The sequence below is a fragment of the Trachymyrmex cornetzi genome, unplaced genomic scaffold, assembly GCF_001594075.2.
Source record: "Trachymyrmex cornetzi isolate Tcor2-1 unplaced genomic scaffold, Tcor1.1 scaffold579, whole genome shotgun sequence".
NCBI lineage: Eukaryota > Metazoa > Arthropoda > Insecta > Hymenoptera > Formicidae > Trachymyrmex > Trachymyrmex cornetzi.
In genome coordinates, this window is record NW_017299892.1 from 1,291,190 (window position 1) to 1,308,241 (window position 17,052).

Genomic DNA, 17,052 nt, shown 5'->3' on the forward strand with positions numbered 1-17,052 from the left:
CGGCAAGATAGTTTTATAATGTCCTCGAGTACTCCTCCCTTAATGCACTCGTAAATGCACCCTCCTCAGAACCGCTTCACCACAGCATTGTTGCTCACTTCGAGAGCGTGTCTCGATTGAGAGGAAGAATCGCACAGATGTGAAGAAGAAAACCAGATCGTCTTGTGTGACTAGTTCGGTCGAAAATATACGTTATAATAGCGATTCTCTTTGCAGCAGATTTACTAAGATTTCGCGTGAACAAGGATTAAATATGGGAATTAACGGATATTAAATATATTTTAATGAAAGCTTTCTTATTTCAATATTATATACAATTTTGATGTAATAAATTATATATTTTTTATTTACATTTTGGTATCCATGAATAATATTTTTGAAAATATGTTGATAATAAGATATCTAAAATTCTTACATCTATTGGAATGTGTAAACATTTCTAAACCTAAATGTAGATTAGTCTAATTTGAAAAAATGAGTTATTACTGAATTGGTTACTAGAGACCCGTTGACATCGATAATTTAATTTAAGGATTAGTTTATATACATATATATCTTTCTTTAGATATATAATTATATCATATAAACATTTTTACACATATACAAAAAAGATTTATTTATTCAAAAGTTAATCTTTAAATGATTTAAACAAGTTTTAGTATTTTTAATATTATTTTAAAATAAAAAAGATTGCCGCAAATTAAATGTACATTCTCCTCTCGATAAATATCTAATATTTCTTTAAAGTGATATTAAAAATACTAAGAGTTATTTGAATCAATTGAAAGTTAGCTATATTTATATTAAAAAATTTTTAATTTCTAAAGCAAAAATTCAGTAACGAAACTATCTTGCGCCGATTCACGGAAGACGGGACGAAATTTGCGGAGGCGCAATTATCAGTACGCTCAACGATTGATTACTCAGATCCTCAACTTGGAATAGAAAATAGAGACGACGCAGTATCGGATGGGCCCGAAACGCGAGCAATAACGAAGCGCGCGGCGTTCTTATTGTGCGGCCCTCGTAAGTCCCATTACTATTGCCGCCGAGGCTATACGAGCCCGAGAGAGGCACGAGGCGTAGGGGAGTGAGCACTTCCGGTCCCCTCTGCATCACGTGCGAGACCGCCGCCGAACAGAGAAACCCCCGTTGCCTCGCCTCTCAACATCCGGTCTGTTGCGCGCCTCCACCTCCCCTCCGGTCACAGCCCCCTCTCAAAAATAGGCTAGGTCCTTCTCGACTCGCGTTGAACGCGTTTATCCGTCGCGCGGCGGAGACGATCTAACGATCTGGCATGGTAAAATACGCGTAATCGGTGTTGGAACGTTTCGATCGAAACGTTTCTTTTGTCTCTCATGTTTACTAAAGGAAATAAACGAAAATACATTATACAAAATTTTATATATATATACACTGAAGAAATGCTAAATTTTAATAAATCTTTTGTTTGTGTAATGCCAATTAAATATTTACTAAATACAAGGATTTAATTATTATTTCTTTTTATTAAGTAAATACTTAAGTAAATGTGTTTAGTTGGCACACACTATTCAAATAAATATTTGTTAAAATTTATGTTTTTTCTTTTTAAAATTAATATTTTTTCTCTTAGATTTTTTTATTCTATAAAATCACTACTTGTTTTAGAAATTATAAATATTTTTCAATGTCTTTTAATGTCTGTTTAAATTTCTTTGACGAAAGTAAATAATAATGAAGGCTTTACCGAGAGGAAAGGAACATTTAAAGAATGTCAAATGTGCATTGTACAATATGTGTTTGGTAATTATTTTATTAATTTTTTTTTTATGAAAATACATACACATATATTATCTATATATTATATTTATATTACTTTTAATGGACGAAAATTATGAAGAATAACGATGCTGATGTTATTATACATCACGCTTTAGTAGCGACACTTTATTAATTAAAGTATATTATAGTAATCACGTCACGATGACCTTTGTACATGTAAATAAGATGCATTACATTTCATTCGCCATTATTTAAATTAATATGCCATTACTAATTGGCCAATTATTAGCTTATTATGAATTTATTATTTGCTGTTTTTCAATTGATAATTTGAACGTAATAATCAAATTGACGGGATATGTGGACTCTTTTAGACTTTTATTGCGATAGCTTATCACAAGCGCTTTGTACGAATATTTTTCGTTATGCGACGACACATCGCGAAATCGCCCACATGTTATCATTCTTATTATGAGACAATAACAAACGAGATACGTTATAAAAGTTGGACTGTGTGATATAAAAGTTGTCGTTTTTCTGATTCCTTTATTATTACCGTTGTAATATTAGTCTCATTCTTGAGGCTTTCACGGGTGTTTCCTATATGACAATCTTGTGTTTCGCGGGTTTTCTCCGTGTTCAAATCCATTCTTGGAATGCCAACGTTTCGTGAACCTTGCAGTCCACTTCATCAGGGCGAGGAGCAGCCTGATACTGATAGTACACGGAGAAAACCCGCGAAACACAAAATTGTCATATTAGTCTCATTATTATATTTTTATTTCGTTTTACTTTTCCAGAAGAGAGTTTAAGAATGTTTACATGTCCTCTCCTCAGAAAAGATTTCTGATAAGAAACAAAAATATTTTTGTTTGTTATCAGAAATATATTTAATCTTATCGTAACTTAAATTATATTTTTATTTCGTTTTATTTTTCCAGAAGAGAGTTTAAGAATGTTTACATGTCCTCTCCTCAGAAAAGATCTCTGATAAGAAACAAAAATATTTTTGTTTGTTATCAGAAATATATTTAATCTTATCGTAACTTATGCAGTTGATAGTAAAACAATACCAAGATTAGATCAATATTTCTAGTTTTTCATCTTTAAATTAAATAAGATTAACTTCTCGCGTTGAAACCTACACGATGATGCCGTAATATTTGACACGAGAAACCGATGTTTAAGATATTTTCTTCTAAATTTAAGAATTTCTCTTTAAGAATAAAATATTTCTCTATTAACAATAAATATGATTGTCGATCGTATTTTATGATCGAAGAATTATTGCATTAGGTTCGAAATCTTTTTCTATGAATGTAAATAATAAGTAATTTTATGTTCACTTTGTAATAAAAAAGGATTTTAAATAAAAGATATAATCAATGAACAAATAAATTTTGTATACATCGTTTATTTGCAGAAAACAACTAAAAACAATCTTTTGAAAAATAAATTGATTATTTTGAGTCATTAAAAAATTTTGTAATATTAATTTTAAAATACAATTTTGATGTAATAATTAATTATAGAGGAATAAAAATATGCTCTCTTTTTTTGCTCTTTTTCTGCAACCATGACTCAAGAATGACAGAGTTTTTGAGTTGTATCATATTGTTATGGCAAATGATACGTGAATAGCTTAAAATTTTTCAAAACATGATACATCTATCAAAATTCAAGTTAAGTGACATGAGAACCGCGTTTTCCTTATTTAAGTAAAAAATCGAAGATTGCGAATTAGATGTCGTCCATCAATCGGCGATTGCGAAATCCGAGTGAATGAAAGGAATAAGTGTCGAATACAAACGTAATACGACGGAATACCGGCAACGCGATGACGACGACGACGACGACGATGATGATGACGGCAACGGTGGCAGCAGGTGGTTGAAGCTTCGAGGGGGCGTTTTGCGATCTCCCTTCCTCTCGCTGTGATCGCCTCCCCCCTCCGCCCCTCGCAGCCCCCGGTCTCCCCCTTGTCCACCCCCTTGAGCAAGCGGCCAGGTTTTCTATCTCGTGCCCCTCCACTCAACAGAGCAGCCCCACTCGGCAGGCTCGTGAACTCCCACCTTCCACCACCATCGTGCGGCACCAATGCGACACCGAGATAGCCGTGCTAGACGGTAGAGCCTGTGGCTGTGGGACCCCGCGGGCAGAGGGGGAGGAAAATGCGATGGAGGATGAAAGGGACGTGAGAGACGCGGAGCGGTAGGGACGGGGCCACGGAGCACCGTAGAGCGGAAACGGCGCGGCGCTTCGTCACAGTGACACGCGCGCTCGCGTCAAGTGGAGGAGTGCGACTTGCGCGCGAGGAGTTGCACCCAAGAGAGACCGATCTCCTGCGACCGCGTCTGCTCGACGTCGACGTCGATGCCGACCCCGTTCGGCGTCCGTTCCGAAATGACGAGGCGTAATTTTACGACGGTGATACCTCGCCATTGAAGACCGTCACTGGATTCGCGAATCGCGGGAAAGCCGATTGAGGAGCACTCGCGAAAGCGAATTCGCGATTGTGAATCGTTGCTCGAAGGATACTCTCGAGAGATTCGTCCTGAGTCTCCTCGTGGGAAACTGTACGCGCGCAGTGGGTGATTGAAGGATACCTTTTTAATTGAAAGAGTTTCAAATCAGTTCGTAGAATAGAACGTGGGGATACAGCTAGGGAATTTAATTTGATCTTGATTGTGGAACTGAATGCAGTGAATAATTAGTAATCAGTGAGGAATACCTGGAAAACCAAACTCAGTTCTGTGAGCGGATCTGAACGTGGTGAATGATTGAGGGAATTATCTGGGAGGATATCAATCTCGGGGTCTGTCAGTGGAGAACCGAGCGTGGTGTATAATTAGGAGGACATTTTGAAAATTAAAGCTAATTGTGGAACTATGAACTGTTAATCGGAGAATACGACTTTGTTCCGATTGAGGAACCGAGCGTCGTGAGCGAAGGTGGGATACCTGAGGACTACTAAACTCAGCTGCGTGCAGCTGAGTCAACGAAAAAGGAGAGAGAACCAATGCGGCCGTTTGGAGAGACACCTGTTGCGTCGTTCCACAGCTAAGCGGCAAAATTCCCCACGCGAGAGAGAATTCGAGTTTTTCCTTCTGAAGTAACATCGCAGAGAGAGAGATAGAGAGAGAGAGAAAAAAAGAGATTGTCCATCCATCATCGAAGTCTCTCGTTTCCCCGCCAAAGATTCTCGTCGACGCGCCACACGCCGCTTCGGAGAGTCTATGCCGCCCACGAGTGGAGTACAGCAAGAAATCATACGACCGCGAGGAAGACCGCCGTCGTCGTCGTCGTCGTCGTGATTGCGACGACTGTGTAACAACGTCGTGCTATCATGTGCAACGTCCTGGTGGACGGTGTAAACGGCGTGTCATAAAACCGCAGGCGGAATAATCCGGATGCTCGCGCGCTCGTCGTCGTCGTCGAGGAGTGACCAACGTCGTCGTCGCGCAGGACAATCGAAGGCGACGTCACGGCGGGCGTCGTGAGCGTCGGGACGTCGCGGCCTTCGGGGCAGGCGCCGGGCATAATAGTCGACGCGTACGCGAACAGCGGCGACATCAGCGCGTTAACGACCGGCAGCGGCAGCGGCAGCAACAGCAGAAGCAGCAGCAGCGGCAGCGGCAACGTTAACGCCGTTGCGTCTTCGGAAATGGTGCTCCAGATGCTGGACACGCTGATGACAGGCCACGAACCGTTCTACGCCGATTATCCCGCGTACCAGGAGGCGGAGCCTCTCACCGGCCATCATCCGCATCAACATTGCCAACAGCACGCGATCGCTCGCAGCAATACCAGCGTGGTGCCGCCGGTCTCCTTGGACGCGACCACCCACACGCCAGGTAGATACCTTGCGGACTTTGACTCCCAAGATTTTCAAGTCGGCGTAAGAGTATTTAGCGGAATGTATTTAATCACGGATTTTGGGCGACGAACAACATCGCAACAAGATACTTTGTGAAGAAAATATAACATTGATTTTAAAATATTGAACGATGACAAGATTTATATATGAATCTATTTCTAAAACTGATACGTCATTTACACATTTAATCGCAGATTTCAATTACGCGTCTAAAGTGTACGAAAAAAATCATTTGATTATCTACTAACAGGGTTATATATTATACTAATTACGAAGAAAAATGAATTTGCGTAAATACATTTTTTTTCCTAAAACGATTAATTTTTGAAGGATAATTAGTTTATGTCATATTTTCACGTAATATACAGCAATATTATTATCTTTCGCAACCACTTTGCGGATTTAATTTCAAATAAAACGGTTAAAATGTACGTCTAGAATAGAAATTATCGCGCTTTACATTTGAATATCGCAACAAATTCAGCCAAAATGTTGATCGATATCTATTATTTAAGCGGCTTCGTGGTTTCAGTCTGGCGGTGTATCGAGCGATTGCCCCCCACTATAAGGTCAAATGTCAGCATACGTATGAGACAGAATTATTTGTGCAAATTATACGGCAATTCAGACGATACTAAAGTTCTAACAATTTTCAACCTTCTAAGCGATGAGACATCTATTAATTTTTATTCGAGCACTAGTCGGACAAAATAATAATTCTCTAATATATAATAGAATTTTTTCAAAATTATATTCAATGATTCATTGTGAACTCCACGCAATTTTGCAAAGATTATTCTGTAGTAATTAAAAATCAAATAATTAAAATGACTTCTTATTTTCATATTATTAAAAAAAATTTGATAGATTTAAAATTGAAAGCAAAATCACTATGCAGCGATTAAAATCGTTCTCTCAGAAAAAAATTTCTGATAATGAGACTAAAAATATTCTTGACGTATTTCTTATCATAGTATATAAAAATGAAACAATAATCTTACGTTTAAAATAAATTTTTATTCGATGCTATCGCGAGTAATAACATGCACGATACTCATACCATATATTTGATATCCAAGAAACAGATATCCAAGATCATTTCATTCTAGATTTAAGAATTTTCCATTTAAGAGTAAAATTATTCCTCTATTATCAATGAGTATGATGATTGTCTTTATATAATATTGATCTCATTTTATGGAAGATCGAAGAGTAGCAGCATTGGATTCGGAAATATTTTTTATGGATGCGGATAAAATGACGTATTCTTTTTACACAGCAAAATAATATTTATAAGTTCGTCCAACATCGTCTTGGATTAAACATTAGGTCATGGTCGATCGTATGTTTAGTTCGGAATTCATTAAAGTCATACGTAACAAGAATATACTTCGTTGTTTTTGCAGTATAAGAAATCTTTCCATAAAAGCATCAATTAAAAGTCTTAAAAGTCAAGTCCTTTATATCTAAAAAGGGAAACTTTGATATAATAAGAAATTTTGATATCTATGACGTTGCAGCTTAATTTGACAAGTTAGCGAAGCAAACCTTTTCTTTCGGTATTCTCGCGAGTCTCTCGACAAAAACGATCTCGGCAAAGTCGATCCTGCGTTTGTGCGATTTATTCTACGGCGGACTGATATATCACAATTATAACATTCGGCTATCTGCATAATGGTCCGTAACTATATCGTTACTTCGAACGTAAGGATCTTTTGTTCGCGATGCACGTCCCTCGTCCTTCCCCGTTAAGGTGTGGCCCTCGTTAAGCCAGCAATAAAGCGTATCGCGCAAGGTCTCGGCGGCACACGCTTGGGAGCTCAAGTTACACGCTTCGGATGCGTCGAATTGCAGCAGGCCTGGAGATAAAAACCGCATCAATCTTATGCCCTTTAAACGACACGAAGATATTGGTGCCACGGTTCATAAAGCTAATTAACTCAACCTCGCTGTCGTTCTGTCACGCCAATTTCTCTTATTCACATGATAAGCGGCAACGAAATGCGATCGTAAACCGCGCAATTTATATTCGAATCTTCAACAATTACTGCAGGTTTATTTACATTCTTTTATTACTCAGATTAAGTACTGAATTTTTAATCGCTTGAATTAATTAATTAATTACTGAAGCTCTTAAAATCTCTTCGGGAGATTTTCATACCTATTATTTATACATTTATTTAATCGTGGAAGAAATTAGGTATCCATGATCGATCGAATATTACGTTTAAAGCCTATCAAAATTTACGCACATTTAATTACTTCAGAAGTCATAATTTTTTATGATTTTTTAGTCATTCTAAACACATCCGAACGTTCGTCGGTATCGTCCTCGTATATGGTTCCTAGATCATTAATCATTGACGAGGAGAACAACTCTCATTTATGACGACGTCTGGGAAAAAAGTAAAGTTCTGCTTTGAAAAGACGCATTAAGTAGTGTTTATATTCTATATTACGGTACATTAGTTATTTAAATATAGCGGGTATATCAACAGTCGCGTCCTGAAAATTATATCTTTAAACAAATTTTGAATATCATGCTTCTCTAACTTAAAAGTACAATAATAAAAGGAAATAGAAGGGCTCGAATTAATAGGCGCTGTTCAAAATGCGCTAATTGTTCAAAAATATCTCTCAATATTTACAAATTAAAAATTTATCGAAGAGACGGAAGAACAACGATAATCGTTAAACGATAATATAATTCGTACGTTTCGGTTAGTCTAACCTTCTTCAGCGGTAATAGTAGACACAAAAATTACATATATATACTTTGTGTTCCTACACTGAAAAAAAATATAGTCAATTTTAATAAACATTTAGTTGAATACTGCCAACTAAATATTTATTAAATATAAAGATATATTTATTTTATACAAGAAATATTAATTTGATTTAACAATCTTTCTTTTTTTTACTGAACAAATATTTATTTATGGTAAGTAAATGTTTAGTTGGCAGGAGTATTGAACTAAATATTTATTAAAATTGACTATATTTTTGTCTCAGTGTATGCACGCGAAAAATGATTCCAGAAAGAATTTAAACAAATTCCTTCTGGAACATCCTCCTCGTCCATATGAATCAACAATTCCTGCCGGTTCACTTAGTCTTTGTTAACACCAACTTTTTTTTATCCTGTCCGATCTCATTATTTTTCTTAATACTGATAATTAATGATCTAGAAGCGGTTGGAGCGACGCTTCTCGTAACGCGCGCGATTATGTAGATGCCTCCGTCTGGCGTGCGTGCGTGCGTGTGCGTGCACGTACACGCGCGTGCACACAGATGTACTCGCGGGGTAGGTAGAGTGTGGGAGAGTTCGCAGGTCACCGGTCTAACGAACAATGCGCGATTTCGTTGTGCCGTCGTCGTGGACGACTTTTTTACGAGCCGTGCTCATCACGCGTCTTCTCCCCGTACATTCTGCGTGTCTGTGCGACACACTCGCGCGCGCGTGTGTGTACGTGTGTTTCGAGTAAAAGGAACGATTCACGACCACGACAGGTATAAAACTCGCAGACTTGGAACGCCGCGTCGGGAGAAAGAGTGGCGTCGTTTCGTCGCGGTCTTTATATATTGTTGTGCATACGCGATAGGTTGATGGAGATAAAGCCAACACGGTCGTTACTTTCGTTTTAACGCGATTGTGAGTTCGTTAACATTTTCCCATTGGTGTATTGTTCTAACGGCGTCGTTATTTTTATAAGAAAAGTCATCGGGTTTCCTCGTTAGGCCTCGTATATATATACGTGATGAGACCGCATTACAAAATCCATTACGCGTTGCCATTAGCTAAATAGAATACGTGTTTTTGTTGAATTTTGCGTCACGTTGAATTCGTTATCATTCAAATTTATTCGCACAAATCGGAATAGTAAATAATCCCTTCTCACGCGATTAGCGGTCTTATCACGGACTCAATGCGTTTTTTCTAAACGTGCGTAAGAAGCATTAATTTTCTTTTTTAATTAAAGAGATAATATTCAATTGTGATACTTTGGAAACGTGTTGTTAATATTTTGTAACGCACTGAGTTCATTGATATTATAGGCACAGATGTCAGGTGAATAAAAGTAAGAAATGACAAGCCTTCATAAATATAGAAGAGAGAGACTCACGTTATGTTTATTATCGATATGTTTAACTTTCCTTCTCGAAATTATTTTTTTGACGTAACGTCGACTCCAAGTGTCTTACACCGTGAAAGATCCTAACAAAATCAGAGACTTTCGAAATGAGTCCAAGATTTCGGATATGCGACTCGAAGTGGCGATCTACCGATTTCTGCCTAACGAGACAAGAGTCCCGGATCCTGATGTGGGTCGCAGCCGCGCGAGTTCTTCGGTCGAAGATAATAACCTTCTGGCGAGTGGAGAACATTCGTGAGGCAGGTTTTAATTTTCAAGAGGCCGCCGGTCTCTCCTTTTTCTTCTCCTTCCTCTTTCTCTAGTAGCCTGCCTTAGCAGACAGCAGCTGTGTACGCCGACCGGGCGTCTCATTCGATTTGGCACGTGCCACGAGACTGCCGCCGTCGCTGTCGCTGCTCCTGTTACTGGCCGCCGCCGCCTTCATTGCTCACCGTTACTGCCGCCTAAGCGGCCGGCGGTTCTGGCAGTCCTCGGCACCTGTTTCACAGCTGATATGCGGCTGCTGCTACTTTTGCCCGCCCGATATACCATAGCCCGACTGTGCATCGTCCCTTTACGTCCCCGCAACTTACTTTCTCGCAACGGCTTCCCCCTGCTTCGAGATACACTCCTCGGGACGTCGTAGCTGCTGAAATTTCCTCGTCCGTTGATCTAGTAATTAACGAACGTTCTGTGTCATTGAGTTGGGTAGAAGGAGCTACACATATTTAGATGAGAAACACATTTTACGAAAAGGAAATATTTTCAAGACTTTATAACCATTTGCTTATTTTTAGTTTAATTTAGAAATTTGGTTTGTAATTTAGTAATTGGTTGTTTTTTTTTTGTTTGACTAGAAAACGTTTTAAAAATTTACGAAAATATTAAAATTTATTTTTTTGTAATAATATCAATTTATTCATTAAAGAGCAATTCACAATTATTGAAATGTTATCGAAAATCGATATTCGTCATTACACGTCATTTCTTGCTACAAGGATAACGAGTTAAACGTACGTGTAATTATGTTAACAATTTATAACTGTTCTTATCAGTCTTAGCTTATGAAAATAACTGTCACAAATGATTACGCCTTTAAAAATAGCTACTTCATTATGCCAATTGGTCACGAAACTGTGTTAATTGTAATATTTGTAATATAGTGTATGCAGCATTTATAGTTGCAAAACAATAATAATAGTAATTTGTAATTGCAATCGTTACTTTTCGATAAGGAGACAGTAAACTTTTTTTTATATAAAAGTTTTTTTAACGTACTTGCTCCTTATTCCAATATGCATTTTTAGGCGTATTATATTTGAAATTCTGAACGGTGACTGGTTTTAGTAGAAAAACGGAGAGAGAGAGAAAGCCATGCTCCTGTGTGTGCAGCGTGAGGGCCAGCTTCAGGCTTCACTCCCACGCTCATCGTCCATGAAACACAGGGTGCGAGGTGCAGCTACTACACGCGAGCCTCGCAGGTGTACTTAGAATATGCAGGGTCTGTCCCTACGGCCCTATTAACGACGCCACGGTCGCCACATGGACACGGGAATTATGGGAAAGCAGGAGGGGCTTCGCGAGTAATTATTTCTACGGGAAAGCGCGCTCAAGACGCTCGGTAATGCAATAATCGTCAGGCGAATTCTCGGTATCTTTTGGGTAGTTGCGTATACGTCAGCTGTCACATTTCAACGTGATTGTGCAACAAAAAGCAACTAAACTTTTGGTATATCGAGTCGCAAGATTAAATTCCCAAATAATCTATGATCCTCGGTTGTATGACCGATATGAAATCTTTTATATCCTCCTACAATCTTTTAGATTTAGAAAAGAAAAGCACGAAAAACGTTGCTATAATAAGGAGTTTTATAACGTAGATCCAGGTACGGTGAACACTAAAGTCCTTTTTTTAATTAGTTGTTAAGAAGAAGATCATGTGATCTGGATAAATGATGTTGCAAAAAAACTCCCTAATATAATAAAGTTTTACGTGTAATACGGTTATACAATAATTCTTCCATAAATCTTTTAATTTTAATGAATTTTAACATAGAATAATATAGATTCATATTTTTCGTAATTTATATACATTATTTTCATAATTTTTTATGATGTCGATAACTGAATAAAATCTTATGTTACTTCCTGAAAGCATATGTAATATTCTAATTACCATCTGTTCTTTCATTCTTTCATTATTAACACTGTTATTTAAGTTTGATTTGATCTATAACATATTTTTTTAAGTGTAATGCTCGCTGGAAACTGATATTTAAAGCTGGTTCTGCGGGTTCCTCCCTTTCCCCGTTCGTAATTACGTTCAATTAAACACAGCTAAGCAAAATTAACGATACGTGGTGCGACACTTGTGTGGCGGGTCTCACCTGTTTTTTTCTTCGTTATTAAAACGTAAGTGTGGGAATGTGGGGTGGCGACGCGTCACATGTGCGATAGAATGCTGTCGTTTCGTTGACATAAAAGTTGGCGAATTATGATAATTCGTCGCAGTCTCTTACCCGCATTTCATCGCGTTTTACGTATTACGAACAACAGATCATTTCTAGCGGTGCGTTAATCGACTAAACTGTTTATATCGTGTAAATGTGAAGGTAGAAAGAAAGATATGTAACAAGCATAGCAGGGCCCAACAGGCCTAATAATCCTGGCAAGCCACCTGGCTTCGCCTTAACAGATAAAACATGTTGAGCGTCACCTGCTTCTTATTGACGCTGCATAAATCCTAGATAAATTGAAATTAATGACTCCATTTGCTATAGCGTTCTGTACCAAAGAATTCGAACAACCTCGCGTTTTATTTAATTTAATTTGTATTTAATAACAATTACAAAGCAACTGATACATTTTCAGTTAAAAACTTATATATTTTAAGGGACCCGCGTTTTCGCTTGTTTCAATTTATTTTGTATTCTTGACGAATATAATAGCGAACGTTTATCTTAAGAACTGGATTGTTTGTCAAAGTGGCGGTTAAATTTACTCATTATCTGTCATTATTTTATGACTTTATTTTTGTTCTTCATTGCCACTGTTATATTTAATTTTCCAATTGACTGCATTTAGATCAGCATTAAAATAATTAGCGTGAAATGTAAGAATCTCGAGTAGCGAATACGTGATAAGACAGGTTATTTGACCAACTTCCGATTGCCTTCTTATGTGATTAAATAATCCCCTGGTTTCTTTTATCTTTTTTTAGAGTTTGATAAAAATTTTTTAAATACCTATCCGAAACGCGTTCTATAAACTACAAAGTAGAATAATCTCATTGTGAAAATAATCATGTTTAAAAACAATTTCTTCGAAATTACATGAATTAAGAAGCTTTATAGAAATAGCTTCTTTGTATGTAGACAGTTTTAAGATAAATTTTACTGAAAAAGGTCTGATAATAACTACTAATGTAAAATGAAATAATTCCAGTCAAATTTTTGGTTAATATAACAACAAATTATTTTATCTTTATAAATATGTAGTAAGTATTTAAAACACTTGGTTATATTATTATGTTTAATAATACTTACTAAATATATATATTTAGACATTATTTTTGCTTGTATTAACTAAACATTTGAAATTGTTTCATTCAACATTGGTAGCTATTACCAGACTATTTTTAATATATAATGTATAATGTAATGCATTCATTCTCATGCGCATGTACCAATCACCTTTATATTACAAAGTTTTATAATTTATATAATTCATTATTTACGACTGCCACCGCGACGTATAATGCAACAACGGATAAATATCTGCCTGTTCTATATATGGAACAAAATATTTTTATTTAATTTACACAAATCAAAAAATAAACAAATTTATTTTGTAAAAATAAAAAATAATTTTAATGAACGTTCATAAAAAAAAAACGAATCCCTTGGAAAATGAGCATTCCCCAAGGACTCCTCGAAAACCATGCAATCATGCTTTTATCGACAGAAACGCAATTTACGTTCAAAAAAATAGAAATTACTTAAGTCTTGAAGTTCAAGTCTCAAGTGTCACGGCGTGGAAGTCTCATTCTGAGGCTGACGCGCATCGTAACAATTCGTTAATTCGGCGATTCGAACGCCGCACGAGCGCGGAACTTCAACCTCAGCCTCGCGTAATATCCGAACTCTCTCTCGCGCGATCGTAGAACGGAAGTCGAGGATAGGCGGAGTTCGTTCGGACCAATCATCGAGATACGCGCCGCCCACGTGTCAGCGGTGGTTCCTCCCTGCGGAGTGTTGGTCTGCGAAGCGAGATGCGCGGTAACGCAGCATCGTCCCTTCTCCCTTATCCGCGGACGTCGCGACGCTTGAGAAAATAGAGTATTATTCAGAATACTGATAAGATAGAGTATCACTCACTTCAAGATAAATACGGATCGTATAAAAAACATTATATTTTTTAATAAAGCTTTTTTAATTTTCAATCTGATTTAGAACCGATAGGAATATATAATTGTAATCGTAAGTGTTGCAATATCCACGACGAATTATTCTTTTAATATCAGGATTGTAATAAGCACATTGAGAGAAATGATTTTGTTGTAGGAATAAATCAAAGGTGTAAACAAATGTGTTACTTGTTAAGAAAACAATCAATTAGTTATTACAAATTAATTATTTCTCATTCGTCATTGTAATAAATAATCAACAATATCGTTAGTAAATAAAAGGCTTATCTATACTGTATAGAAGTAGTGAACGCGGTCGTAGGAACCTCAAATCGGAAGATAAGAAATTGACTAATTCTAAACGAATATTCTTCCTATATCTAATTGTGATTGATCAGTTTCCTTCGACTTAAGGCCACATGATCGTCTACAATTTTTATGTAGACCCCTCTAAAGTCTACTCAAAAGGTAGGTTTTCAAGCGACGTTTCTGAACGCAGCCATAGTTTGCTTCTACTTGCTTCTCTTGGGAAACTTTACTGTAGAGAAAACCTAAAAGAAATAAAGGTAAATTTGAACACTTTAACTTTAAACTTTTCTTTAAAGTAACTTTAAAACTTACCTAAGGATAATTGAAAGAAATTAACGCGCGCTGTGTCGATTATATTAAAGTTATCCTTCAAAAATTTTGGGCTATTTTCACTTAACCTTTTACACACTTTAAATTACCTCAAAATTTTTTAAATACCTAAATTCTTAATTACTTTTAAAAACTTGAACTTCGTTAAAAGTTAATTTTCCCGAGAATATTATTAATAATTGGTTGATATAGCAGACTAGCATGAGCAATCACAACAAATCAATTTGTTGTCACATATTCACAAGTCATTTGTTAAAGGTACTGATGACTTGTTAAATTAACAAAGTCTTTTCTTTCAGTGCAGTAATGGACAAATTAACTAATTGCGATTCTTTATCTTTTTGTGCATTTTACAGACACATAGATATATATTGAAAGAAAATGAATTTGATATGTTTGATAATCAGATTGACTAATTTTTTGTCATATATTTATTAAAACATTGTAATGTAGAACGAATTATTCTTTTCAATTTGCAGGCGGCTACAATCACCTGCGCAGCCCCGTGTGCCAAGACGAAAGTCAAAGAGACGAAACGTCGCCTCCACCTCACAGCCATAGCACTCAACCACCGACCTCTCACTCTAGTACCCCTAACAGTAATAACAACAATAATAACAACAACAATGCCAACAACGCGTACATCCATCTAAGGAATTTAAATCAGCTCAAAACGGAATGTAAGTTTCTGACTTATGTCTATAGTATTACGTGTGCAGATATTTCGTTTTTTAAGTTTCTGTAGAATCTATTGGAAACGTTTTTACAATCTTTATTCACGAAACACATTTATCCTAAATAAATCATAAAACATAGACATGATATCAAACCCCAGAAGTATCTTTCTTTTCAAGAGATGACATATACGGTATAATAGCGCGAGACTATTTTTTTTTATAAAATTTGCTTTTTGAAATTTTTTATGTGTATCGTGCTTCTGACTAAAATGTATTGTCAATTTTTCTGAATACAAAAAACGACTATATTAAAATTACTTTTAAAATAATATATAATTTATATCTTTGCTCATTCTTGCTGTTACGTACTAATTGATACGAGGGTTTGAGGATTTTTTATACATCCTGATACGGGTAGGAACGAATTCGTAAAAATACCTATCTAATTTCGTGTAACTCCGAAATGGATAGAGATAGAGTATACCTACTAGCCCTATCGACCGAGACGAAATACAAAATTTAAAACTATTGTAACAGATGCTAGTCAGAGTTTCGCGAGTAACACATTACATTTTCACTCAAGGTTTTGGCAACCAGCGTAATTTTCTTCTCTCTCGTGATATAGTTAACGCATGGATATGATATACTTAACTCTACCAGCCTCGCGATAACATCATTACTATAACTCACGAACGGTCTCTCTTGGAATTCGATCGCAAATAAATTATCTTCATAGTGAGAACAGAATTTTTTTTATTGCTATAACGTGGAATTCCCGTTTCCGTTCCTGGTCAACTATTGATGCAGTAGCGGACGATCGCCGCGGCTGTGGACCAATTCTATCCCAACAAATGGTTCAGTAGTGGCAAAATAGTTGCCCACGTAACACTTACACATAAAATTATAATTTAATTTCTATTAAAATATCGTGCAATTTTAGACATTACCCCTATAGCAAAGGATCACATTCACAATAGTCACAGTAATCAGAAAGACAATATGTCACTGTGAGATTGTAATTATAACAAAATAACATATGTTACAAAGACATTCACATATCACCATAACATTGCTGTGACATCATATTTGTAATAAAGCGGACATTCGCACGTCACCATAACGTAACCATGATTGTTGTAATATAACCATAGAGATAGTAGTACTAGAGTATGCATTGTCAGAAATTTGAGGAGTGGGGGTAATCCTATCTTGAAAAGGACGCACTCATTTGAGTCCTTCCTTTCTCTCTCGTTTCGCGCATGCGTATAGCCGTATACTCTGAGAGAGAGTTAATAATCAAAGATAATTAACATTAAAAAAATCTTATATTTAAGAATACATACCTTTTTAAAATATAATGGAGCCATGTGCGTTATACTTTCTCAACTATATGAAACTTTCAGTTCCTTGTTCTTTCTTTTGATCCTCTCTCTCGAGAGTATACGACTATACGCATGCGCGAAACGAGAGAGAAAGGAAGGACTCAAATGAGTGCGTCCTTTTGTAGATATGCTTTTGTAAATATGCTTACCCCCACTCTTCCAATGCGTACTCTAG

At 36.6% G+C, this 17,052-nt stretch overlaps 1 protein-coding gene across 5 annotated transcripts in view; it reads left to right on the plus strand.

Annotated features, from left to right (window-relative positions):
- Window positions 1-17,052, plus strand: part of pnt (ETS transcription factor pointed) — a 116,809-nt gene that overhangs the window by 96,202 nt on the left and 3,555 nt on the right. For all 5 annotated transcript variants that reach the window (XM_018515600.1, XM_018515599.1, XM_018515603.1 and 2 more), the window contains one exon: window positions 15,298-15,498. In XM_018515600.1, coding sequence (XP_018371102.1) covers window positions 15,298-15,498 — 201 coding nt within the window. The remainder of the gene's footprint in view (window positions 1-15,297; window positions 15,499-17,052) is intronic.